Below are 27,378 nucleotides of genomic sequence, written 5' to 3'. Positions count from 1 at the left end.
TGAACACACAGGACAAAGAGATGATTCATCGTAGGGGACCAGAGCAGGACAGTGTGAGATTTCCTTATGCTATTTGGAACAGTGCACAATTTAAACCATTTATTTCAGGAGTTTTCCATTTATTTTTGGACCATGGTTGACTGTCAGTCAAGTGAACCTCGGAAAGCAAAACTGCAGATGGGGGGTACTAATGTAATACATTCTTTCTTCTTTTCCTCTCTAGATTATAAATAGGAATCTCTGATGCTTACCTGCACCCAACTTATCTTTCATAGCCCTCACTACCACTGCCTCACTTTGACTGGTGAGTACACAGGAAATATTGATGAAAACAGGTGATGCCATCTGCTGGAAGGAAGTGAAGTTGACCACTCTTACAGAGTAGATGGCCAGGCCAGGAGTGAGAGGAGAGCGGCTATGGCCAGTGACCACTAGAACTGGGGAGCTGGAGATGACCTTGGAGAAAAGATAAAACCTTTTATTTAAAAGAAGAAAATCAGTTTTGTATCAGTATGTTCCAATCTCAAACATATACAGTACAATAATTGTCAAGATCTGGATTTCTAGCTAGCTGGCCGACAAACAATAAATCATTTACTTTTTTGTTGTTGTTTTGAGAGGGAGTCTCACTCTGTCACCCAGGCTGGAGTGCAGTGGCACAATCTCAGCTCACTGCAACCTCCGCCTCCCGGGTTCAAGCGATTCTCCTGCCTCAGCCTCCCGAGTAGCTGGGACTACAGGCGCCCGCCACCATGCCCAGCTAATTTTTGTACTTTTAGTAGAGATGAAGTTTCACCGTGTTGGCCAGGATGATCTCGATCTTGTGATCCACCCACTCGGCCTCCCAAAGTGCTGGGATTACAAGCGTGAGCCACCACGCGCGGCCAGTCGTTTACTTTTTACTCCTTTAGGTATGTTGACAAAGCTCATGACCTAGATTTTGGACTCTGGGAGTCTGCCTGGCATTATGAAGGAGACGGGTTTTCTTCATTTGATTTTGTCATTTCCCATGGTGATTTTTATTAGGTCACTTAGTAACTTCTTTTGCCCTTGAAGTGCACATGAAAAATATCTTTTCAAATTCTTGATCTCTTGTTCTGTTTTGGTTCAGTCCTTAACATACCTCTAGCTTCCCAAGAACTCTGTCCACTCCCAGTACTCTTATCTCTCCGATATCTTGCTTGTGGCTAAGAACCAATTCTGACTGGTTAATATAAAAGGCTGGGATGAAAGGAATGAGGATTCGTTGCATTCCATTCTTGCTACGTTCACTGACCAGTGTAGCCCACCCATAGACTGAGGTGTCAGCCACACTGAGGGCCTGTAGCAGCTCCTCTGACTGTGGTCGAACCTTGATTATGCAGATATAAACCCCTGAAAAAAAAAGAGGAAAAACTGATCAGGAAGGTTCAGAGGCTCTACTGAGCCAACTGAATTAGGATAGGAAGGAAAAACTGTGACATGCGAATTCAGCAAAAGAGAAAATGTGAATTTAGTTTTGAGTGTTCAATATCAGCACAATATTGGTCACTATGAGGAGGATACCAAATAAAAACAGTCCTAGAGAAACCACAACTGAATTTGTTTACTGAGAATACCATTCTTTCTTTTTTTTTGGAGACAGGGTCTCGTGCTGTCATGCAGGCTAGAGCACAGTGGCACGATCATGGCATTCTGCAGTCCTGACCTCCTAGGGTCCAGCGATCCTCCCACCTCAGCCTCCCGAGTAGCTGGGACTACAGGCATGAACCACCATGCCTGGCTAATTTTTGTATTTTTAGCTGAGGCGGGTGGATCACAAGGTCAAGAGTTCAAGTCCAGCCTGGCTAACATGGTGAAACCCCATCTCTACTAAAAATACAAGGATTAGCCGGGTGTGATGGTGGGTACCTGTAATCCCAGCTACTTGGGAGACTGAGGCAGGGAAATTGCTTGAACCTGGGAGATGGAGGTTGCAGTGAGCTGAGATCACACCACTGCATTCCAGCTTGGGGACAGAGCAAGGCTCCGTTTCAAAAATAAAAATTTTTTTTGTATTTTTTTTGTAGAGGTGAGGCTTCACTATGTTGCCCAGGCTGGTCTAAAACTCCTGGGCTCAAGCCATCCTCCTGCCTTGGCCTCCCAAAGGGCTGGGTTTACAAGTGTGAGAAAGCGCCCCTGGCTAAGAATACCATTCTTATTCAACATGTCAGGGAATATTAAATGATATAACACATGCAGGGCACTTAAGAGCTGGGGATACAGAATGAAGGAGTCAGTGCTGGTGAACTCAGGAAAGGATTTGTGAAAGAAAGACAAGCTTTGAGCGTCATTAATAACTTACGCATCAGACCACCTCTTGGTGTCATTATTTTTAGTCAATGGTAGGAACTGTTTCTCTAGTTACCCATGCTTAATCCTTAGCTGTCTTCGTTTTTTTTTTTTTAAAGACGTAGAATTTCACACTGTTGCTCAGGTTGGAGTGCAGTGGCGCAATTCTACCTCACTGCAGCCTTAAACTCCTGGGTCCAAGTAATCCTCCCACCTCAGCCTCCCAAGTAGCTAGGACTCTAGGCATGTGCCACCATGCCTGGCTAATTTTTAATTCTTATTTATTATTATTATTTTATATATATTTTTGAGACGGAGTCTCGTCCTGTTGCCCAGGCTGGAGTGCAGTGGTGCAATCTCAGCTCACTGCAAGCTCTGCCTCCGGGGTTCACGCCATTCTCCTGCCTCAGCCTCCCGAGTAGCTGGGACTACAGGTGTCCGCCACCACATCCGGCTAATTTTTGTATTTTTAGTAGAGACAGGGTTTCACTGTGTTAGCCAGGATGGTCTCGATCTCCTGACCTCGTGATCTGCCCGCCTCGGCCTCCCAAAGTGCTGGGATTACAGGCGTGAGCCACCATGCCTGGCCTATTTATTATTTTTGTAGAGGCAGAGTCTTGCTCTTGCCCAGGCTGGAGTGCAGTGGCATGAACACAACTCACTGAAACCTTGAATTCTTGGGCTCAAGCAATCTTCCTGCCTCAGAGATAGGGCTACAGGTGCACGCCACCAGGCCTCGCTATTTTATTTTTTGAGAGACAAGGTCTTGCTATGTTGCCCAGGCTGGTTTCAAACTCCTGGGCTCAAGTGATCCTCCTGCTTCAGCCTCCTAAAACATTGGGATTATAGGCATGAGCCACTGCACCTGGCCTTAGTTGTCTTTACATCCTTTCCTTCATCCCTATATCCAGTCATTTCCAAATCTTGCTAACTCCTCCTCTGAAATGTCTCTGACATCTGCCTCTTCTTAGTATTTCTCTATTAGTCTGGTCTAGACCCTTATCAAAATGCATGCTTGGATTATTGCAGTTGGATAATTATGGATAATTAGTCTGGTCCAGACCCCCTAGTCTGGTCTAGACTCTTATCAATTCATGCTTGCGTTATTGCCCCTTCACAGGTATCCTTGCCTGTTATTCCACTTTTCTTTTTTTTCTTTTGAGACCAAGTCTCACTCTGTCACCCAGGTTGGAGTGTGGTGGTGTGATCTCAGCTCACTTCAAGCTCTGCCTCCCGGGTTCAAGTGATTCTCCTGCCTCAGCCTCCCACGTAGCTGGGATTACAGGCGCCCGACTAATTTTTGTATTTTTAGTAGAGGCAGAGTTCCACCACATTGGCCAGGCTGGTCTTGAACTCCTGACCTCAAATGATCCGCCCACCTCAGCCTCCCAAAGTGCTGGGATTACAGGCATGAGTCACCGTGTCCTGGTATTATTCCTCTTTTCTTTATTTGAGACAGGTTATCCATCTGTTGCCCAGGCTATAGTGCAGTGGTATGATCACGGCTCACTGCAGCCTTGAACTCTTGGGCTCAAGGGATTCTCCCACCTTGGCCTCCCAAGTAGCTGGGATTACAGGCATGAGCCACTGTGGCCAGGCTATTCCTCTTTCTCTTCTCTTTTTCTTTTTTTTTTTTTTTTTTGAGATGGAGTCTTGCTCTACTGCCCAGGTTAGAGCATGGTGGCGTACTTTTGGCTCACTGCAACCTCCACCTCCTGAGTTCAAGCAGTTCTCCTATATGAGCCTCCTGAGTAGCTGGGATTACAGGTGTGCACCACCACGCCCGGTAAATTTTTGTATTTTTAGTAGAGACGGGGTTTCACCATGTTGGTCAGGCTGGTCTTGAACTCCTGACCTCGTGATCCACCCTCCTCGGCCTCCTAAAGTGCTGGGATTACAGGCGTGAGCCACCGTGCCCGGCCTCTTCTTTTCTTTTTCTTATCCATTCTATATACTGCCACTAAATCCTTAAAAACTGCTTTCATTTTTTATTTTATTTTATTTTATTTATTTTTATTTTTTTATTTTTTTTGAGATGGAGTCTTGTCTGTTGCCCAGGCAAGATGGAGTGCAGTGGCGTGATCTCGGCTCACTGCAACCTCCGCCTCCCCGGTTCAAGCAATTCTCCTGCCTCAGCCTCCCAAGTAGCTGGGACTACAGGCGTGAGCCACCAGGCCTGGCTAATTTTTGTATTTTTAGTAGAGTTGGGGTTTCACCACGTTGGCCAGGCTGGTCTCGAACACCTGACCTCAGGTGATCCACCCGCCTCAGCCTCCCAAAGTGCTTGGATTACAGGCCCAGTGTTTTTTGTTTTGTTTTGTTTTATTTTGTTTTTGAGACGGGGTTTCGCTCCTGTTGCCTAGGCTGGAGTGCAATGGCGTGATCTCAGCTCACCACAACTTCTGCCTCCTGGGTTCAAGCGATTCTCCTGCCTCAGCCTCCCGAGTAGCTGGGATTACAGGTATGCACCACCATGCCTGGCTAATTTTGTATTTTTGTATTTTTTTTCTTTTTTTGTTGAGACAGAGTTTTGCTCTTGCTGCCCAGGCTGGAGTGCAATGGTGTGATCTCGGCTCACCACAATCTCCCCCTCCCGGGTTCAAGCAATTCTCCTGCCTCAGCCTCCCGAATGGCTAGGATTACAGGCATGTGCCACCACACCTGGCTAATTTTGTATTTTTAGTAGAGACGGGGTTTCTCCACGTCGGTAAGGCTGGTCTCGAACTCCCGACCTCAGGTAATCTGCCCGCCTCAGTCTCCCAAAGTGCTGGAATTACAGGCATGAGCCACCACGCCCTGCCCTAATTTTGTATTTTTAGTAGAGATGGGGTTGCTCCATGTTGGTCATGCTGGTCTTGAACTCCCAACCTCAGGTGATCTGCCCACCTCAGCCTCCCAAAGTGTTGGGATTACAGGCGTGAGCCACCGCGCCTGGCCAAAAACTGCCTTCATTTTTATTTTATTTATTTATTTATTTATTTATTTAGACAGAATCTTGCTCTGTCACCAAGGCTAGGGTGTAGTGGCATTATCATGGCTCACTGCAGCCTCAACCTCCTGGGCCCAAGTGATTTCATCTTAGTTTTGGGGGAAAAAAACAAACCAAACCAAAACTAAAACAAACTTCTCTAGGGCCCTATATTGCCTGGAATGTCCTGTTCTCTTCACATCTAGTTCACTCTTAATCATACTTCTAAAGGTCATTCCCTCTGTAAAACCTTACTTATTTTTGCCTCAGGTTTCATGTAGATACTCCTCCTTTCTTTCTGCTTTCTTTTTATTTATTTATTTGTTTATTTTTCTGAGATGGAGTCTCACTCTTATCGCCTAAGCTGGAGTGCAATGGCGTGATCTCGGCTCACTGCAAACTCCGCCTCCTGGGTTCAAGCAATTCTCCTGCCTCAGCCTCCCGAATAGCTGGGATTACAGGCATGTGCCACCACACCCGGCTAATTTTGTATTTTTAGTAGATACCGGGTTTCCCCATGTTGGTGAGGCTGGTGGTGAACTCCCGACCTCAGGTGATCCGCCCGCCTCAGCCTCCCAAAGTGCTGGGATTACAGGTGTGAGCCACCGCACCTGGCCTGTATTTTTTTCTATCTATCTATCTATCTATCTATCTATCTATCTATCTATCTATCTATCTATCTATCATCTATCTATCTATCTATCTATCTATTGAGAGACAGAGTCTCGCACTGTCGCCTAGGCTGGTGTGCAGTGGCATGATCTTGGCTCACTGCAAGCTCTGCCTCCTGGGTTCACGCCATTCTCCTGCCTCAGCCTCCTGAGTAGCTGGGACTATAGGCACCCACCACCACGCCTGGCTAATTTTTTGTATTTTTTTAGTGGAGAGGGGGTTTCACCTTGTTAGCCAGGATGGTCTCGATCTCCTGACCTCATGATCCGCCCGCTTTGGCCTCCCAAAGTGCTGGGATTACAGGCGTGACCCACCACGCCCGGCCTTATTTATTTATTTTTGAGACGGAGTCTCACTCTGTTGCCTAGGCTGGAGTGCAGTGGCACGATTTTGGCTCACTGAAACCTCTGCCTCCTGGATTCAAGTGATTCTCCTGCCTCAGCCTCCTGAGTAGCTGGGACTACAGGTGCCTGCCACCATGCCTGGCTAATTTTTGTATTTTTAGCAGAGATGGGGTTTCACCATGTTGGCCAGGCTGGTCTCAAACATCTGACCTCAAGTAATTTGTCTGCCATGGCCTCCCTAAGGGCTGGGATTATAAGCATGAGCCACTGCACCTGGCCTGATTTATTTTTTCATCAATAAGTTGAAGTCACGAACATATATGTGTCTATCCTGTAACTCATCACCTGGTAGGGTAACACTAAAAGTTAAAAGGTTTAGGCTGGACATGGTGGTTCGTGCCTATAATCCCAGCACTTTGGGAGGCCGAAGTGGATCACTTGAGGCTAGGAGTTTGAGACCAGCCTGAGCAACATAGGGAGATCCTGTCCCTACACAAACAAACAAACAAAATAAAGAAACAAAAATGGCTGGGTGCGGTGGCTCACGCCTGTAATCCCAACACATTGGGATGCTGAGGCGGGTGGATCATGAGGTCAGGAGTTCGAGACCAGACCAGCCTGACCAACATTGTGAAACCCCATCTCTACTAAAACTACAAAAATTATCTGGGCATGGTGACATGCGCCTGTAATCCCAGCTACTCAGGAGGCTGAGGCAGGAGAATAGCTTGTAACCGGGAGGCAGAGGTTGCAGTGAGCTGAGATCGTACCACTACAATCCAGTCTGGGAGACAGAGTGAGGCTCCATCTCAAAAACAAAACAAAACAAAACAAAAAAACAAACAAACCAAAAATTACTTTTCTTTGTTACTCCACATCTTCTCCTGCTATCAGGTATTATAAACAGTTTGTTGAATGAACCTTCCTTCAGTGGTTGCTAATGACCCAAACCATTCAGACTGCCTGATCTAGCATTAGAGGTTCTCTCATGATGAAGCACTACCTTATTTATACCTTACTTTTTTTTTTTTTTTTTTTTTTTGAGATATAGTCTTGCCCAGTCTGGAGTGCAGTGGCGTGATTTTGGTTCACTGCAACTTCCATCTCCCGGTTCAGGCAATTCTCCCTGCCTCAGTCTCCCCAGTAGTTGGGATTACAGGTGCCTCCTACCACGCCTGGTTAATTTTTGTATTTTTAGTAGAGATGGGGGTTTCATCATGTTGGCCAGGGTGGTCTCCGAAGCCCTGACCTCAGGTGATGCGCCTGCCTCGGCCTCCCAAAGTACTGGGATTACAGGTGTGAGCCACTGCGCCCGGCCCTATACCTTACATTTGATATGAATCCTTTCATTTTTAGATAAGCTGATTTACATATAGTCATCCTAACATCATGCCTATTTCCACTTTTCACTTGTTAATCCTATTCTTTAATTTGGAGTATCTTTCAGTTCAACAAAACATCCAAACACTGTGCTACATGCTGGGAATGCAAGATGAATGAGACACAATGCAGAGCCTCACAGAGTTAATGGGGACTAACAAGAAAATAGTAAATTGTAATAGAAAAGCACAGGGTATTCTAGGAGGCATGTGTTAAAAATTATTTGAATAGGGCTGGGGGCAGTGGGCTTAACACCTGTAATTCCAGCACTTTGGGAGGCTGAGGCAGGAAGATTGCTTGAGGCCAGGAGTTTGAGACCAGCCTGGGCAATATAGGAAGATCATGTCGCTTTTTAAAAAAAAAAAAAAAAAAAAGCATAATGTCATGTGCCTGTAGTCCTAGCTACTCAGGAGGCTGAGGCAGGGGGATTGCTTGAGACTAGGAGTTTAAGATTACAGTGAGCTAGGATCACACCATTACACTCCAGCCTTAGGCAACACAGCAAGACCCTGTCTCAAAAAAAAAAAAAAAAAAAAAAAAGAGTTGAATGGGTTGAATAAAAGTGTTGCCTGAGAAAAATTCCACAGTTATATATCAGATGAAACTACAGATATAAAAGCAGTCAAATAAGAATGGGACAATTGTACAAATAGATAAACAGAATGGGGAAACCAGAGTCAACTGGTGTAACCTACCTTTCTCCATACTGAAATCTGAATGGACATGAAAGACTTTACTTGCTGGAATGTCTAGCAAAGTATTACTGAACTGTACATGGCACAGCATGAGGGTTGCTGGAAGAAGTACTTTTGTAACGGCCAAGGCCTGGTTTGGGGTACAGAATCCTGAAAAGCAGAAAAGAGGTAAATAGCTTTGTCACTAACAAGAATTTGTAAAAAGAGACCATTATACGGCGGCAACTTTGGATCATAAAAAAACATAAGCAAGAAAGAGGGTCAATTATGGCTGGTTTGCCCACCTCTGCTTCAATCAAGGTGAAAGAATAGTGTGAGACCCTTGCATTCTAATTTGTGAATGACTACAGTGGGGCTTCCATTATCAATATCATACATAGGTGGTGTCTTTTTTCTTTTTTTTTTTTTTTTTTTTGAGACGGAGTCTGGCTCTGTCGCCCAGGCTGGAGTGCAGTGGCCAGATCTCCGCTCACTGCAAGCTCCGCCTCCCGGGTTCGCGCAATTCTCCTGCCTCAGCCTCCCGAGCAGCTGGGACTACAGGCGCCCGCCACCTCGCCCGGCTTATTTTTTTTTTTTTTTTGTATTTTTAGTAGAGACAGGGTTTCACCGTGTTAGCCAGGATGGTCTCGATCTCCTGACCTCGTGATCCGCCTGTCTCGGCCTCCCAAAGTGCTGGGATTACAGGCTTGAGCCACCGTGCCCGGCCGGTGGTGTCTTTTTTCAAAGATTTTTTTTGAATTCGTCAGTGGGAGTAAAAAAGATTACAAGGAAGTTAGAAATCTATTAAAAATAGGCCGGGCGAGGTGGCTCATACCTGTAATCCCAGCACTTCAGGAAGCCGAGGCAGGCGGATCACCTAAGGTCGAGAGTTCAAAACCAGCCTGACCAACATGGAGAAACTCCATCTCTACTAAAAATACAAAATTAGCTGGGGGTGGTGGTGCACACCTGTAATCCTAGCTACTTGGGAAGCTGAGGCAGGAGAATCGACTGAACCCAGGAGGCGGAAGTTGTGGTGAGCCGAGATTGTGCCATTGCACTCCAGCCTGGGCAACAAGAGCGAAACTCCATCTCAAATAGATAAATAAATAAAAATAAAGCAGTACAGTTGGGAGGTGGCTTTTAGGTCTAGGATAATTTGTTTTTCATATACAATATTGTAATACAATTACAATATAATTCCAGCCCCAAGCCCCTAGAACTTCATCACAAGTGGTACCTTAAGAGGAATCATATAGACAGCAAGAAGTGGACTGTTGTTATCATTGGGTCAGCTGCAATGGGTGGTATTCTTCTTGAAAAATCTTCAGCAAAATCAAAGGGACTGATGCATGAGGTTTCTCAATAAAATAAGTAGTGATTTTAGAAAGATTCTGGGGAATAAAACGGCAGTCCGTTGGCTGGGTGTGGTGGCTCAAGCTTGTAATCCCAGCACTTTGGGAGGCCGAGGCGGGCTGATCACCTGAGGTCAGGAGTTCGAGACCAGCCTGGCCAACATGGTGAAACCCCGCCTCTACTAATAATACAAAAGTTAGCTGGGCATGGTAGCATGTGCCTGTAGTCCCCGCTACTCAGGAGGCTGAGGCAGGAGAATTGCTTGAACCCAGGAGGCGGATGTTGCGGTGAGCCGAGATCACACCACTGCACTCCAGCCTGGGCGACAGAGCAAGACTCCATCTCAAGAAAAAAAAAAAAAAAAAAAGTCTGTTTCTAAAATCGTTAATTTGGACAACAGTGGGTGAATATGTTACAAAGAAACATTTAGTGTTTTTTATCTATAAAAGAACCTGGGAAATTTTAAAGATAAAATATTCTTTACTTATTTATCTATCTTTGTATTTATAATAAAATCAAATAGCTAATTTGAAAAAAATATGTTAAATGCTTGAAGAACAAAGCGCAAATAGAATTAAAATTATCTCTCTTTTTTTTTTTTTTTTGAGATGGAGTCTTGCTCTGTCGCCCAGGCTAGGGTGCAGTGGTGTGATCTCAGCTCACTGCAACCTCTGTCTCCCGGATTCAAGCAATTCTCCTGCCTCAGCCTCCCAAGTAGCTGGGATTACAGGCACCCACCACTGCACCCGGCTAATTTTTGTATTTTTAGTAGAGACGGAGTTTCACCATCTTAGCCAAGCTGGTCTCGAACTCCTGACCTTGTGATCCACCCGCCTCAGCTTCCCAAAGTGCTGGTATTACAGGTGTGAGCCACTGCTCCCGGCCATCTATTTTTTTTTTTTTTTGAGAGATGGGGTCTTGCTCTGTTGCCCAGGCTGGTCTCAAACTCCTGGTCCGAAGCGATCCTCCCACCACAGCATCCTAAATAATTGGTATTACAGTCATGAGCCACCACTCCAGAGTCCTAAAATTACCTTAAGTGGTTTTTTTTTTTGAGATGGAGTCTTACTCTGTCACCCAGGCTGGAGTCCGGTGGTGCGATCTTGGCTCATTCTAACCTCTGCTTCCTGGGTTCAAGCGATTCTCTTGCCTCAGACTCCAAGTATCTGGGATTATAGGCGCACACCACCACACCCAGGTAGTTTTTGTATTTTTAGTAGAGACGGGGTTTCACCATGTTGGTCAGGCTGGTCTTGAACTCCCAACCTCAGGTGATCTGCCTGCCTCGGCCTCCCAAAGTGCTGGGATTACAGGTGTAAGCCACCATGCCCGGCCTAAAATTTGTATTTTTAAAACTAGAAAGACAATAGTGACTAGGATGAGCCTATTTTAAAACCTTAGTCTTGTCATAATTTCTGAGATCTCATAGAGCTCTATGATTTATTTGTCAAGATGGAGTCAGTTTTGAAATAAAAAGAAAATCTGGATTACTAATCCAAAGGGATAAATGAATTGAGGGAAAATGAGAAAGATAAGAACAATCACTGAAACCATAAAAAGATTCCTGACCTTTAAGATTGACACCATTTCTGCCAGTGGTGATGAAGAGCTTGAATACAGTTGAATTGAGGGTGTTGGTGAGATAAGTCTTGAGGTCATAGCTGAGCATTAATCTTGATGATGCATTGACCACCACCTGTCAGCAAATCAAAGGAAAATCTGCACCTAAGTTCCTAGAGAATCTGATTCCTTCCAGATCCACCCCTCATAACTTATTTAACCAAAAGTATCTGTTTCACACAAGTACAAATTGCCCATCTCATGACCACATATTTGAGAACAACAAAATCTGTTTGCCTTTGAAAACAAAATAACTTTTTTGTTTTTTTGAGTCAGGGTCTTGCTCTGTCACCCAGGCTGGAGTGCAATGGCATGATCATGGCTGACTGAAGCCTCAAATTCCTAGGCTCAAGCAATCCTCCTGTCTCAGCCTCTAGAGAAGCTGGGACTACAGGTATGTGTCACCATGCCTAGCCAAAAAACGACGGGGTCTTGGCCGGGCACAGTGGCTCACGTCTATAATCCCAGCACTTTGGGAGGCCGAGGTGGATGGATCACGAGGTCAGTAAATCAAGACCATCCTGGCTAACACAGTGAAACCCCGTCTCTACTACAAAATACAAAAAATTAGCTGTGCCTGGTGGCGGGTGCCTGTAATCCCAGCTACTCAGGAGGCTGAGGCAGGAGAATGGTGTGAACCCAGGAGGCGGAGCTTGCAGTGAGTGGAGATGGCACCACTGCACTCCAGCCTGGGCGACAGAACGAGACTCAAAAAAAAAAAAAAAAAAAAAAAAAGACAGGGTCTCACTATGTTGTCCCGGGTGTTCTCGAACTCCTGGCCTCAAGCCATCCTTCCACCTTGGCCTCCCAAAGTGCTGAGATTACAGGCATAAGCTACCATGCCCAGCCCCAAAATAACATTTTTTCCAGAAGGAAGTCTTGGGTCCAATTATTCCTTCAGACATATCTTCCCTTTGTATGACTCCCTATTAAAATGCCTTTGAGGCCAGGTGTGGTGGCTCATGCCTGTAATCCCAGCACTCTGGGAGGCTGAGGCAGGTGGATCACTTGAGGTCAGGAATTTGAGACCAGCCTGGCCAGCAAGGCGAAATCCCACCTCTACTAAAAATACAAAAATTAGCCAGGCATGTTGGCGCGTGCCTGTAATCCCAGCTACTAGGGAGGCTGAGGCAGGAGAATCACTTGAACTTGGGAGGTGGAGTCTGCAGTGAGCCGAGATTGTGCCATTGCACTCCAGCCTGGGTGACAGAGTGAGACTCCATCTCAAAAAACAAACAAACAAACATACACATACACAAACACAAAACAACTGTAACTTTCTTTAGGACATTTTCTCTTTCTCTCTGGTTGCATATAATCTCAATCTTTTCTGAAACCTCAAAGTACATTTTTTTTTTCTCAAGAATACTTGTAGTGTTCTGCCTCATATTGTAAGTTTTTGTTTGTTTGTTTGTTTGTTTTTAAGATGGAGTCTTGCTCTGTCACCCAGGCTACAGAGCACTGGTGCAATCTCAGCTCACTGCAGCCTCTGCCTCCCGGGTTCCAGCAGTTCTTCTGCTTCAGCCTCCCAAGTAGCTGGGATTACAGGCATGTGCCACCATGCCTGGCTGATTTTTTGTATCTTTAGTAGAAATGGGATTTCACCATGTTGGCCAGGCTGGTCTCAAACTCCTGACCTCAAGTGATCCACTGACCTCGGCCTCTAAAAGTGCTGGCATTACAGGTGTGAGCCACCATGCCCAGCCCTTAATATTTTAAATTTAAGTGCAATATACTCTACATTCTCCTTAGTATTACCACAGGTTTTTAAAATCCAAGAACCTTAAAACCCAAATTAGTTACATTAATAGTTTAATAAAGAAAGGAATTTTGTCTTTTTCATATTTGTATTTCTGGAGGCCAGCACAATGCCTGACACTTAATAGGCTTCAATGAGTATCTGCTAATTAGTGAATAATTAAATGAGGATTCTACAAAGTACACAAATTAGAATAGGAGTAACCTTTTAACTTCCCTGTAGCATCTAACACCACAACCATTTCCTCCTTTGCCTTCTATGACACTCTTTCTCTCTGCTTTTCTAGTTCCTAATCCCTTCTCAGTCTCTTTTTCTAGTACTCGTTTCATGCTACCTCTGTCCTTGAACCTCTTATCTGCTTATAATACAAGTTCTTTTTGGATGTTATCCAAATTTTCCCTCTCTATCCTTATTTATTTTGTATTGAAGTTACCCTGATTTATTCATTAGTCTTCAAACACAACATGTACTTTTACTTGCCTTTTGTAATTATTTGTGCCATATATGTAATTGTTTATGTCACCACTAGACTATGAGCTCCTTAAAACAAGGTACCAGATATGATATGGACACATATTGAGTAATTTACTCATCTGTAAAGTTGGGGCCAGGTGCAGTGACTCACATCTGTAATCCTAGCACTTTGGGAGGCTGAGGCAGGCAGCTCATTTGAGGCCAGGAGTTTGACACCAGCCTGGCCAACGTGGCAAAACCCTGTCTCTACTAAAAATACAAAAATTAGCTGGGTGTGGTGGCTCATACCTGTAGTCCCAGTTACTTGGGAGGCTGAGGCATGAGAATTGCTTGAACCTGGAAGGTGGAGATTGCAGTGACTAGAGATTGTGCCATTGCACTCCAGCCTGGGCAACAGAGTGAGATTCGGTTATAAAAATAAATAAATACATAAAATAAAACACAGTTGGGATAATACTTTTTTTTTTTTTTTTTGAAACAGAGTCTCGCTCTATCGCCCCAGCTGGAGTGCAGTGGCCGGATCTCAGCTCACCGCAAGCTCCGCCTCCTGGGTTTATGCCATTCTCCTGCCTCAGCCTCCCGAGTTGCTGGGACTACAGGCACCTGCCACCACACCCGACTAGTTTTTTGTATTTTTTTTAGTAGAGACGGGGTTTCACTGTGTTAGCCAGGATGGTCTCGATCTCCTGACCTCGTGATCCGCCCATCTCGCCCTCCCAAAGTGCTGGGATTACAGGCTTGAGCCACCGCGCCCAGCTGATAATACTTTTTTTTTTTTCAACTTTTATTTTAAGTTCCAGGTTACATGTGCAGGATGTGCAGGTTTGTTACATAGGTTAATGTGTGCCATGGTGGTTTGCTGCATAGATCAACCTGTCACCCAGGTATTAAGCCCAGCATCCATTAGTTATTCTTCCTGATGCTCTCCCTCCCTCCATGCCCCCCATATTTACTTTGCAGAGTTAAAAGTGATACGATTAAAAGTGATAGGTGTACCGGATGTTAAAAAAAAAAAAAAAGACTGGGCTAGATGTGGCGGTACACACCTGTAATCCCAGCACTTTAGGAGGCTGAGGCAGATAGAACACTTGAGGTCAGGAGTTTGAGACCAGCCTGGCCAACATGGTGAAACCCTGTCTCTACTAAAATACAAAAATTAGCTGGGTGTGGTGGCAGGTGCCTGTAATCCCTGCTACTTGGGAGTCTGAGGTAGGAGATTTGCTTGAATCCAGGAGGCGAAGGTTGCAGTGAGCCAAGATTCAGCCACTGCATTCCAGCTTGGGCGGCAGAGACTCTGTCTCAAAACACAAACACACACATGCACCACCCCCCCAAAATTAGCCGAGTGTGGTGGTGTGTACCTGTGGTCCCAATTACTTGGGAGACTGAGGTGGGAGGATCACTTGAGCCTAGGAGGTGGAGGTTGCAGTGATCCGAGATAACACCCACTGCATTCCAGCCTGGGCAACACAGCAAGACCCTGTCTCAAAAAAAAAAAAAAAATAGATGGCCAGGCGCAGTGGCTCATGCCTATAATCCTAGCACTTTGGGAGGCTGAGGCAGAAAGATCACCTGAATCCAGGAGTTTGAGACCAGACTGGACAACATAGTGAGACCCTGTCTCTGCAAAAAAATAAATATAATTAGCCAGGTATGCTGGCACACGCTTGTGGTCCTGCTACTTTGGAGGCTGAGGCAGGAGGATGGCTTGAATCCAGGAGTTTGAGGCTGCAGTGAGCCATGATTGCATCATTGTACTGCAGCCCGGGCAACAGTGAGACACTATCTCTTAAAAAAAAAAAAAAAAAGAGATGAGAAGCGCCAAGCCCATAGTAGATACACAAAAAGTTATAGCTACCATGTTTGAGGAATGAAAAAAGAGTAATAAAGAAGTGCTTTGGGCAAAGAGGAAGGAGACATTACATATATTTAAGAGGGGAATAGAAATTTTTTTTTTTTTTTTTTTGAGTCAGAGTCTCGCACTGTTGCCCAGGCTGGAGTGCAGTGGCGTGATCTCGGCTCACTACAAGCTCCGCCTCCCGGGTTCACGCCATTCTCCTGCCTCAGCCTCCTGAGTAGCTGGGACTACAGGCGCCTGCCACCACGCCTGGCTAATTTTTTGTATTTTTAGTAGAGATGGGGTTTCACTATGTTAGCCAGGATCATCTCGATCTCCTGACCTCGTGATCCGCCCACCTCGGCCTCCCGAAGTGCTGGGATTACAGGCGTGAGCCACCTCGCCCGGCCGAAAATATTTAATTAAAAAAAAAAATTCCTTTACTTGATTACCTATCTCACCTACTGAAGAATATTACTCCCTCCAGCAATCCTCTGACTTAGATCAAATTTCGTTTCACTGAATCATTCCCAATTCACTATTTCTCTTATTAAAAAAAAATCCACAAAACAAACTCTTAACCCCAACTCCTTAAAAGAGCTTTCTATATTTGCTGTCTCCAAGTCTTTTTATCCAATTCTCCAATCAAACATTCATTCAGGTCACTCTGGGCGCAGTGGCTCATGCCTGTAATCCCAGCACTTTGGGAGGCTGAGGCAAATACTTTCTTCACTTGCCTTCCAGGATACCCGTATCTCTAGATTTTCCTCCCATTTCACTGGTTGTTTCTTTCTTTTTTTTTTTTTTGAGACGGAGTCTCACTCTGTTGCCCTGGCTGGAGTGCAATGGCATGATCTTGGCTCACTGCAACCTCTGCCTCCTGGGTTCAAGCGATTCTCCTACCTCAGCCTCCTGAGTAGCTGGGGTTGCAGCTGTGTGCCACCATGCCCAGCTAATTTTTGTATTTTTAGTAGAGATGGGGGTTTCACCATGTTGGTCAGGCTGGGTCTCGAACTTCTGACCTTGTGATCTGCCTGCCTTGGTCTCCCAAGGTGCTGGGATCACAGGCTCAAGCCATGGTGCCCAGCCTGGTTGTTTCTTATAAGTCTTTCTTATTGGTTCTTCTCTCAGAGCTCCCTTTTTCCCTTTTGTTTCTTTCTTTTTCCATTTGCCACTAATAAAAAGGCAATCAGAACTCTTAAGATTGAAGTGCTCCCAGAACTTAGTACTTAGATCTTTTTTCTATATATATATATTTTTTTTGAGACCGACTGTCACTCTTTTGCCCAGGCGGGAGTGCAGTGGCTTGATGTTAGCTCACTGCAACATTCACCTTCCAGGTTCAAGCGATTCTCATGCTTCAGCCTCCTGAGTAGCTGGGACTACAGGCGGCAGCCACCAGGCCCGGCTAATTTTTGTATTTTTAGTAGAGACGGGGTTTCACCATGTTGGCCAGGCTGGTCTCGAACTCTTGACCTTAGGTGATCCTCCCACTTTGGCCTCCCAAAGTGCTGGGATTACAGATGTGAGCCACCACACCTGGCCTTTTTTCTATTTTACGCTCATTCTTTTGGTGATCTAATGGCCTTAAATATCTCTATTCCAATGAGTCCCAGACTTTTATATCCAGCTACCTCAACATATCCAGTTGACATTTAAGAGACATATCCAGTTTTACATATCCAAAGCTGACTGTTTTTCCCTCCAAAACTGTTCCACCTACAGTCTTCCCCATTTCAGTTGACGGTAATGCTGTCCTTTCAGCTGTTCAACCAAAAACCTGAATCATTCTGGATTTTCTTATGTTCTAGATATAATCTGTGAGGAAACTCTATTGGCTCTACCTATGAAATATACCTAGAATCTGGTCAACTTCTTACTACCTCCTCTGTCACCACCCTGATCTGCCAACATATGTCACCTGGATTAGGGCAGTAGACTCCCAAATGGTCTTTCAGCTTCTACCTGGCGTCTACTATCTAGTGCCAACCAGTACCCACAGTGATCTCTTAAAACATAAGTAGTCATTCTGCTGGTTAAGAACCCTAAGCACTGTTTAGCTTTGTGTTCCAATAATGTTTGCTGGCTGGCTTCATATCTGTTTTATGAGTGTATTTCCTTTCCTATGATGTATTTTCTCTATGCATATCCTCATATGTGGCAATAGTCACCATAGTCTCTTAAACTCTGATACAGTTATGTTTACCTCTCGATATGTTTTCACTACTCCTGGGATGTCATGAAAAATCATTGCAGTCCCTGGACTCCTGGCCACTCCTACTCCAGTGACAATGTCTGTCTGTAGAATATTGTCAGCAGAAATCATCCATATCCCAGGTTCACCTAGGAAAAGACAAGAGAAAGCACTCGGCTGCAGCCTTTGATATAAATCACTCTAGACTTATTCATACTACAAATCAGCAAACTTTTCAAGCATGCAGATATCTCTTCCCGGGAGAAATGGCCAGCTTTGAAGATAACTGTTTTCTCAGTGTCAGGTTCCTCTTCATATATCATACCAGCAAAATAAAGAATCGTAAGAAGAGCTACTTAGTTGGAGAATGTAACTGTTCTCCTTAGGAAAAAGAAAAGCTCTTTTTACATACAGGGATAGCTTTCTGAATAAATTTTGTTTAGATGCTGCTAAGGACAAATTTGCTTTGAGCTACTGTTTGATGACAGCAAGAAAGACTGCAAAAAAGTGACTACTGGGAAGAGAAAGGATTTATTTATTTTGGCTTAAGTCTAAAGATGGCCGAGGAATGCTAAAAACTGGGTTAGACTTTGTACTTAGCCTGCAGGACTAGTGATCCTGGCATATGGCCCTTTCCTTCATCATATGATGAAGCCTCCCAAAATTCCAGATTGGAAGACTATAGGACAATCCTGTCAAAATCTAGCTAAAAAGAGTAAAAAATAGGTCGGGCGCTGTGGCTCACGTCTGTAATACCAGTACTTTGGGAGGCCGAGGCTGGAAGATCACTTGAGGTCAGGAGTTCGAGACCAGCCTGACCAACATGGTGAAACCTCATCCTACTAAAAATACAAAAATTAGCCAGGCGTGGTGGCACATGCCTCTAGTTTCAGCTACTTGAGAGGCTGAGGCAGGAGAACCACTTGAACCCAGAAGGCGGAGGTTGCAGTGAGCCGAGATCACACCATTGCACTCCAGCCTGGGTGATAAGAGTGAAACTCCGTCTCAAAAACACAAACAAACAAAAAAAGAGAGAGTAAAAAGTACTCTGCTTCATTGACAAGGGATTTATAATCAGGGGATTATAACTCTCATTGTCAACCTTAAAGTAGGGTTAGCTCATTGGTCCTGGATTGCATGTTGGTAGTGGTTGTTTGCAAATCAGCTGTTATAGCATTGGGGGATTCAGCTGTATAGAGCCCCTTTGTATCAAGGTCCAAAACACATAGTTAATGCTAAAGTCAGGTCCAGCATTTACATCACTTTACCTAAACATATGTATCCATAGTTACCAGAAGAGGCTGCAAAGCCAAAGCCATATATTACCACAAGCAGGTGTTACTTGGATGTATATATCCAGGCAGTGTACACCACTTTGGGATATGGTATTTGGAAACCCAAAGAATTCACTCATTTCCTAACCAAAAACTGATTTCTTTTTTTTTGAGAGACAGCCTGTCATTCAGGCTGGAGTGCAGTGGTGCGATCATAGCTGACTGCAGCCTTGATCTGGACTCAAGCAATCTTCCCACCTCAGCCTCCCAATAGTTGGGACCAAAGGCATATGCCACCACACTGGGCTAATTTTATTATTATTATTATTATTATTTTTTTTTTTTTTTGAGACAGAGTCTTGCTCCGTCACCCAGGCTGGAGTGCAGTGGCGCATTCTCAGCTCACTGCAACCTCCACCCCAGGTTCAAGTGATTCTCCTGTCTCAGCCTTCTGAGTAGCTGGGATTACAGGCATCTGCCACCACACTCGGCTAATTTTTGTATTTTTAGTAGAGGCAGGGTTTCACCATGTTGGCCAGGCTGGTCTTGAACTCCTGACTGCAGGTGGTCTGCCTGCCTTGGCCTCCCAAATGATTTTCTATGATTTTGTTTACTTATTTTGAGATGAAGTCTCACTCTGTTACCAGGCTGGAGTGCAGTGGCACGATCTGGGCTCACTGCCACCTCCGCCTCCCAGGTTCCAGAGATTCTCCTGCCTCAGCCTCCTGAGTAGCTGGGACTACAGGCATGTGCCACCACGCCCAGCTAATTTTTGTATTTTTAGTAGAGATGGGGTTTCACCATGTTGGCCAGGATGGTCTCGATCTCTTGACCTTGTGATCTGGCCCCTCGGCCTCCCAAAGTGCTGGGATTACAGGCATGGGCCACCACACCTGGCTTATAATTTTATTTTTAACTCAGTACTTAGGACAGAAATGCTTTGTTTTCAAGAGTATAGTTGGCCAGGGGCCAACCCCTTGTATGAAAATACAAAAATTAGCCAGGTGTGGTAGTGTGTGCCTGTAGTCCCAGCTACTCAGGAAGCTAAGGCAGGAGAATCACTTGAACCCAGGAGTCAAGAAGTTGCAGTGAGCCGAGATCATGCCACTGCACTCCAGCCTGAATGACAGAGTGAGACTCTGTCTCAAAAAAAAAAAGTATAGTTTATCTGGGTACAAGAAAAAACCTTATTACAATGATGATATGTTAGGACTTAGGCCTTCAAATGTGCCTCACAAAATAGCATACACACAACTAGTTCTTAGAACTAAAGCCTTATTGCCTTTTCCTTCCTGTTATCCTTTACTGTCCTTCAATATAGTCATTACCCTCCTTCAAAAGCTGGGAATGGAGGAAAAAACACCGTGCCCTGCACTATCTACAGGATATAAAATAGAGCTATGTATTCAATAGACTCTTGAGAAATATTACTGGCTGGCTTCTAATTGGCTGCCTAGTGAGTGAAACAGGCATTAATCTAAAAATTATCAGTTAACATTACAAATAATAAAATACTCAAAAGTATTTTCTTTCTCAGGCCCTGAGATTTTAGATAATTTGGAAACAAATATTCTAGGGGATTAATTGCTTTCTTGAACTTCTGGCCTTAAGTGACCTCTCCAGCTTGACCTCCCAAAGGGCTGAGATTATGGGTATAAACCACCACACCAGTTCAAGGGATTAATAACTGCTTTTTTGTTGTTGCTGTTAAATAACTGCGTTTTAATCTTCACAACTATCAGTTGTAAGGTTGAGAAAGGGAATGTATACATACCTTGCTGGCTGACAAGGTGAGTACTGAAGCAGATGACATCTCCAACAAAGGTAAGCTTGGTGTCCGGCTCAATGGCATGCTCTACAGCAACAGGAATATAATCTGCCATGCCTGGATGTCTCCGGTCCCAAAGCCCCACAAGTGTCAGCCCTCTGTTCACAGCCTGGGCCATGTAAGTATAGTTCTTATGCCCTGGTCCAATAAGCAGCAAGTCATCTCTGCAAGTAGACATTAAAGGTAGAAATCTTTCAAAAGAAAAGACAATAGTTACAAAATAGTTCTGGGGAACACCCTATCACATTTTATATTCAACAGCTGAAAAGTTCAGAAGGCATTCCACAATAAAGAGTGAGTAAGTAGGCCGGGCATGGTGGCTCACGCCTGTAATCCCAGCATTTTGGGAGGCTGAGGCGGGTGAATCACAAGGTCAGGAGATTGAGACCATCCTGGCTAACACAGTGAAACCCCATCTCTACTAAAAAACACAAAAAATTAGCTGGGCATGGTGGCAAGTGCCAGCTACTCGGGAGGCTGAGGCAGGAGAATGGCGTGAACCCGGGAGGCAGAGCTTGCAGTGAGCTGAGATCATCACTGCACTCCAGACTGGGAGACAGAGCGAGACTTCATCTCAAAAAAAAAAAGAGTAAGTAAGTATGGGCCAAGGATTAGTCTATTACCTTCACATGTATAGTGCCCAAGAAGGCTTTTTTTTTTTTTTCCCCCAGTAAAGCCTTTTGCTAATAATACTCCAATTAGCTCCCTATGGATCTTTTAGTGAATTAGAACTTGACAGATTTAAGATATCCTGAAATTTTTCTTAAGTGACAACTAATACCATTATCTAAGTCGGGTCTTTTTTTTTTTTTTTTTTTTTTTTTTTTTTTAAGACAGAGTCTTAATTGGTCACACAGGCTGGGGTGCAATAGCACAATCTCTGCTCACTGCAACCTCTGCCTCCTGGGCTCAAGTGATCCTCCTACCTCAGCCTCCCTAGTAGCTGGGACTACAGGCACCCACTACTACACCCAGCTAATTTTTGTATTTTTGTAGGGATGGGGTTTCACCATGTTGTCCAGGCTGGTCTTGAACTCCTGGGTCCAAGTGATCCTCTCTGCTCAGCCTCCCAAAGTGCTGGGATTACAGGTGTGAGTCACCCACCTGGCCTCACTTAAAAAAAAATTTTTTTTTTTTTTTTTTTTGAGACGGAGTCTCGCTGTGTCACCCAGGCTGGAGTGCAGTGGCCCGATCTCGGCTCACTGCAAGCTCCGCCTCCCGGGTTTACGCCATTCTCCTGCCTCAGCCTCCGAGTAGCTGGGACTACAGGCGCCTGCCACCACGCCCGGCTAGTTTTTTGTATTTTTAGTAGAGACGGGGTTTCACCATGTTAGCCAGGATGGTCTCGATCTCCTGACTTCGTGATCCACCCGCCTCGGCCTCCCAAAGTACTGGGATTACAGGCTTGAGGCACCGCGCCCGGCCTAAAAAAATTTTTTTAACAAAAGAAAGATCAAATTCCAAATTCAGAATGTGAGGGGAATTTACTGGAGCTGCTATATAATACTAGCCTAATCTGCAAGATTTCTACCCTAGTGTCAATACCATTCCTTTGACTTCCATACCTGTTCAGAGCCAGATAAAGCTGGGTATTGTGTGTGTGGAATTTCTCTCCGATACTATTATAAAACTGAACAGTGAAGGTGAGAGACATGCCCAGGGGAAATGCTGACAGGGTCCTTCCTTGGGCTGTGTATAGCTTGGGTTGGCTGCTCACTCGCAGGTATGTCACCGGTGCTACCTGTGGGAAACAAAACCTACTGGTACAGAAAAAGATGCACTGGAGAAGTGCTGTAACCATATTCTGAGACTTATAATCAATGATAAAGAGTGATGTTTCTCTTCCATAGGAAATAGTTAGCTTTTGATGTGAGATGACTTAAGTCAGAGTGAAAAGAAATATGACAGCATAGCAGCATAGGAAATTCTTTTTTTCTTTTCTTTTCTTTTTGTTTTTTGAGACAGAATCTCACTCTGTCACCCAGGCTGGAGTGCAGTGACATGATTCTGACTCACTACAACCTCTGCCTCCCGGGTTCAAGCAATTCTCCTGCCTCAGCCTCCCAGGTAGCTGTGATTACAGGCGTCTGCCACCACGCCTGGTTAATTTTTGTATTTTTTGTAGAGACAGGGTTTCACCATATTGGCCAGGCTGATCTCAAACTCCTGAGCTTAAGCAATCTGTACACCTTGGCCTCCCAAAGTGCTGGGATTACAGGCGTGAGCCACTGCGCCCGGCTTGAAATGGGTTTTTAATTTTTTTCTTTTTTTGAGATGGAATTTCGCTCTGTTGCCCAGGCTGGAGTGCAGTGTTGCAATCTCAGCTAACTGCAACCTCCGCCTCCTGGGTTCAAGCAATTCTCTGCCTCAGCCTCCTGAGTAGCTGAGATTATAGGTGCCTGCCACAATGCCCAGCTAATTTTTTGTATTTTTAGTAGAGACGGGGTTTCACCATATTGGCCAGGTTGGTCTTGAACTACTGACCTTGTGATCCACCCGGCTCAGCTTCCCAAAGTGCTGGGATTACAGGTGTGAGCCACTGTGCCCAGCAGCGTTTTTAATTTTTTTTTTTTTTTTTTTTTTGAGACGGAGTCTTGCTCTGTCGCCCAGGCTGGAGTGCAGTGGCCGGATCTCAGCTCACTGCAAGCTCCGCCTCCCGGGTTCACGCCATTCTCCTGCCTCAGCCTCCTAAGTAGCTGGGACTACAGGCGCCCGCCACCTCGCCCGGCTAGTGTTTTGTATTTTTTTTTTTAGTAGAGACGGGGTTTCACCAGGTTAGCCAGGATGGTCTTGATCTCCTGACCTTGCGATCCGCCCATCTCGGCCTCCCAAAGTGCTGGGATTACAGGCTTGAGCCACCGCGCCCGGCCGGGTTTTTAATTTTTAAAGCTGTGGGAATGTGAAGAGAAGCTGGAGCTTTATGAGGAAAGGACTTTAATTCATCCATTTCATGCAGAGTGCTCAATATTCATGGTTAAATAATCGATTACTTATCAGGAACACAATCTATATTGTGTTTCACACTGTAAGAGAGCTGCGATACAGTAAGTGAAGTCTAGGTTTGAATCATAGCTTTATCATTTTCATAGCCTCATGTAACTTTTCTGGGTCTCAGGTTTCTTATCAGTTAACAGTTAGATGGGGATTATAATGCCTATCTCACAGGGCTTTTGTGGTAGTTAAAAGAGATAATATACATACAACGACCAATATAGTATATAGTACATGTTTAATGTCTAAAAATTTTTTTTTTTCATGTTAAGACTAACTTATCTCTGAGGTCTTTTCTCATTTTTTAAATTCTAGTAGCAAAGCTTAATTTTTTAAAAAGAGACAGATTGTTGCTTTGTTTTCTAGGCTGCAGTGCAGCAGTTCAATCATAGCACGCTGCAGCCTCAAACTTCTAGGTCCTCCACCTCAGCCTCCCAAGCAGGCATGCGCCACCAAGTCTGGCTATTTTTTTTTTTTTTTCATTTTTTGTAGAGATGGGGGTCTCACTATGTTGCTCAGGCTGGTCTCAAATTCCTGGCCTCAAGTGATTCTCCTGCCTCAGCCTCCCAAAGTGCTGGGCTTACAGGCATGAGTCACCAAGCCCAGCCGATTTTGATAGCAATTGTTCTACACTCCTCTGACACGAACCCTTTTGCCAAAGCTGCTAGGAAGACAATCATATAAATTTAGGCTGATCTGTTTTATAACAAGGGGTCTAAAGTTCATTTTAATTTTATGGCTTATGTCAAGACTGGCCTCTTATAGGTTCATTTCTGACTCCTAGAGATTTCTTCTTCTTTTTTTTTTTCCCTGGTTCATGTTCTCTCATGATAGAGAAGTTTCTAATTCTTTTCTTTTTCTTTTTTTCTTTAATGCATGATAAGAAAATTTCTAGTTTTTCAAAAAAGGAACTCTGCTTCTTAAGGCCAGGATATGCCTTTTATTTATTTGTTTTTTTTAGTAAGTCCCTGAACTCACCTGGACCCCAGTTATGGTTGTTTGGTTGACTCCAAAAGGTTCTATAGAAGTGACTTCCAATACAGCAGTACCTGCAATGGAACCAGCTTTCAGGAGCCCTTCACCATCCTCCTCAATGACGGATGAATTAGGGAAACACTTGAGAACACGAGAACTCACAAAGGCAGCTCCTTCCCTAGGGAACAAGTAAAGAAAGTGGCATCTTTTGGGGGTCCTGTCTGACCGGAGAGAAAAGGGTAAAAATTTCCAGGATCACTGTTAGGGGATGTACTCGAGAAAACTGCTTGCCATTCTCCACGTGTGTAATTATTTGTTCCTCAGATAAAAGTCTGCCTTTGGATTATGCTTATTTATTTAAAATCAAATCTTTTATCATTAAAAAATTATTTAGGCTGGGTGTGGTGGCTCACATCTGTAATCCCAGAACTTTGGGAGGCCAAGGCGGGAGGGTCACCTGAGGTCAGGAGTTTGAGACCAGCTTGGCCAACATGGTAAAACCCTGTCTCTACTAAAAAAAAAAAAAAAGGCCGGGCGCGGTGGCTCACGCCTGTAATCCCAGCACTTTGGGAGGCCGAGGCGGGCGGATCACAAGGTCAGGAGATGGAGACCACGGTGAAACCCCGTCTCTACTAAAAATACAAAAAATTAGCTGGGCACGGTGGCGGGTGCCTGTAGTCCCAGCTACTCAGGAGGCTGAGGCAGGAGAATGGCGTGAACCCGAGAAGCGGAGCTTGCAGTGAGCCGAGATCGCGCCACTGCACTCCAGCCTGGGCGACAGAGCGAGACTCCGTCTCGAAAAAAAAAAAATTTGCCGAGTGTGATAGCTGGCGCCTGTAATCCCAGCTTCTCGGGAGGCTGAGGCAGGAGAATGGCTTCAACCCGGGAGGCAGAGGTTGCAGTGAGCCGAGATGGCACCATTTGTACTCCAGCCTGGGCGACAAGAGTAAAACTCCATCTCAAAAAGAAAATTATTCAGCCAAAACAATTGAAAGCAGGTATTCAAGTAAATACTTGCAAATGAATATTCATAGCAGCACTATTCCCAATAGCCAAACGGTGAAAACAACACAAATTTCTTTTCTTTTTTTTTTTTTTGAGATGGAGTTTCGCTCTTGTTGCCCAAGCCGGAGTTCAATGACGTGATCTCGGCTCACTGCTGCCTCCACCTCCAGGGTTCAAGTGATTCTCCTGCCTCAGCCTCCTAAGTAGTTGGGATTACAGGCATGCACAACCACACCTGGCTAATTTAGTGTTTTTAGTAGAGTTGGGGTTTCTCCATGTTGGCTAGGCTGGTCTCGAACTCCCAACCTCAGGTAATCCACCAGCGTTGGCCTCCCAAAAGCCTGGGATTACAGGCGTGAGCCACTGTACCCAGCCCCAAATTTCTATTAGGAGATGAAATTATAAACTAAATGTAGTATTTCCATATAATGGAATACTATTCAGTCATAAAAAGGAAGAAGTACTGATACATGCTACAACATGGATGAACCTCAAAAACATTATGCTAACTTAAAGAAGCCAATACAAGGCTGGGCACAGTGGCTCACGCCTGTAATCCCAGCACTTTGGGAGGCCAAGGCAGGCGGATCGCCTGAGGTCAGGGGTTCAAGACCAGCCTGGCCAACATGGTGAAACCCCATCTCTACTAAAAATACAAAAATTAGCCGGGTGTGGTGGCAGGCACCTGTAATCCCAGCTACTCGGGAGGCTGAGGCAGGAGAATTGCCTGAACCCAGGAGGTGGAGGTTGCAGTGAGCCGAGATTGCGCCACTGTGCTCTGACCTGGGCAACAGAGCAAGACTGTCTCAAAAAAAAAAAAAAAAGAAAAAAGAAACCAACACAAAATGTTGCATATTGTATGATTCCATTTATATGAAATACATTCAGGATAGCTAATACCGTACACAGAAAGCAGATGAGTGATTGCCAGGGGCTGCGAGCAGGAAAGAAAGAAGAGTGACTGCTTCATAGGTATGGGATCTCCTTTGGTGGTGATAAAGATATTTGGAACTAGATAGAGATGCTGAATATACAATATTGTGAATGTACTAAATGCCACTGAATTTTACACTTTACAATGGTTTTACATTATGGAAATTTCACCTCATACAAAAAATTATTTGGGGGTTAGAAAAATCTCCTAGAGGCCGGGTGCGGTGGCTCAAGCCTGTAATCCCAGCACTTTGGGAGGCCGAGGCGGATGGATCACGAGGTCAGGAGATCGAGACTATCCTGGCTAACATGGTGAAACCCCATCTCTACTAAAAATACAAAAAACTAGCCGGGCGTGGTGGCGGGCCCCTGTAGTCTCAGCTACTTGGGAGGCTGAGGCGGGAGAATGGCGTGAACCCGGGAGGCGGAGCTTGCAGTGAGCCGAGATCACGCCACTGCACTCCAGCCTGGGAGACACAGCAAGACTCCGTCTCAAAAAAAAAAAAAAAAAGAAAAATCTCCTAGAAGGCAAAGGTGTTCTTTCTATGTCAATGTTTTACTGAAAACACTTAAGCTTGGATCCTGGCACTTCCTTATTCTCTCTTTTCCTTACCTGTTGGTATGGAGTTTGAGCTGAGAATTTATAGGCATCAGAATCTGCTGTGGTTGGCACTCTGGATAGAAGAGTTGGAGTTTTTCAAACACCTATAATGAGAAAATAATGCATTCCTCATATTTGGCAAAGACAAATTATGACTTTTACTTACATATGGACTTCAGTATA

The 27,378-nt window shown here is 44.8% G+C and overlaps 1 protein-coding gene across 9 annotated transcripts in view; it reads right to left on the bottom strand.

Annotated features, from left to right (window-relative positions):
• LOC105498255 (nucleoporin 210 like) overlaps nt 1–27,378 on the bottom strand; it is a 163,044-nt gene that overhangs the window by 9,180 nt on the left and 126,486 nt on the right. For all 9 annotated transcript variants that reach the window (XM_071084919.1, XM_071084928.1, XM_071084909.1 and 6 more), the window contains 9 exons: nt 27,208–27,299; nt 24,660–24,834; nt 22,256–22,431; nt 20,637–20,854; nt 17,601–17,737; nt 11,274–11,400; nt 8,370–8,519; nt 1,124–1,374; nt 252–456 (listed from right to left, as the gene is read on the bottom strand). In XM_071084919.1, the coding sequence (XP_070941020.1) occupies nt 252–456; nt 1,124–1,374; nt 8,370–8,519; nt 11,274–11,400; nt 17,601–17,737; nt 20,637–20,854; nt 22,256–22,431; nt 24,660–24,834; nt 27,208–27,299 (1,531 nt within the window). The remainder of the gene's footprint in view (nt 1–251; nt 457–1,123; nt 1,375–8,369; nt 8,520–11,273; nt 11,401–17,600; nt 17,738–20,636; nt 20,855–22,255; nt 22,432–24,659; nt 24,835–27,207; nt 27,300–27,378) is intronic.

Source organism: Macaca nemestrina, chromosome 1 (genome assembly GCF_043159975.1).
Source record: "Macaca nemestrina isolate mMacNem1 chromosome 1, mMacNem.hap1, whole genome shotgun sequence".
Classification (NCBI taxonomy): Eukaryota; Metazoa; Chordata; class Mammalia; order Primates; family Cercopithecidae; genus Macaca; species Macaca nemestrina.
Note: the sequence above shows the minus strand (reverse complement) of the source record. Positions and strands in the feature narration are given on the sequence as shown.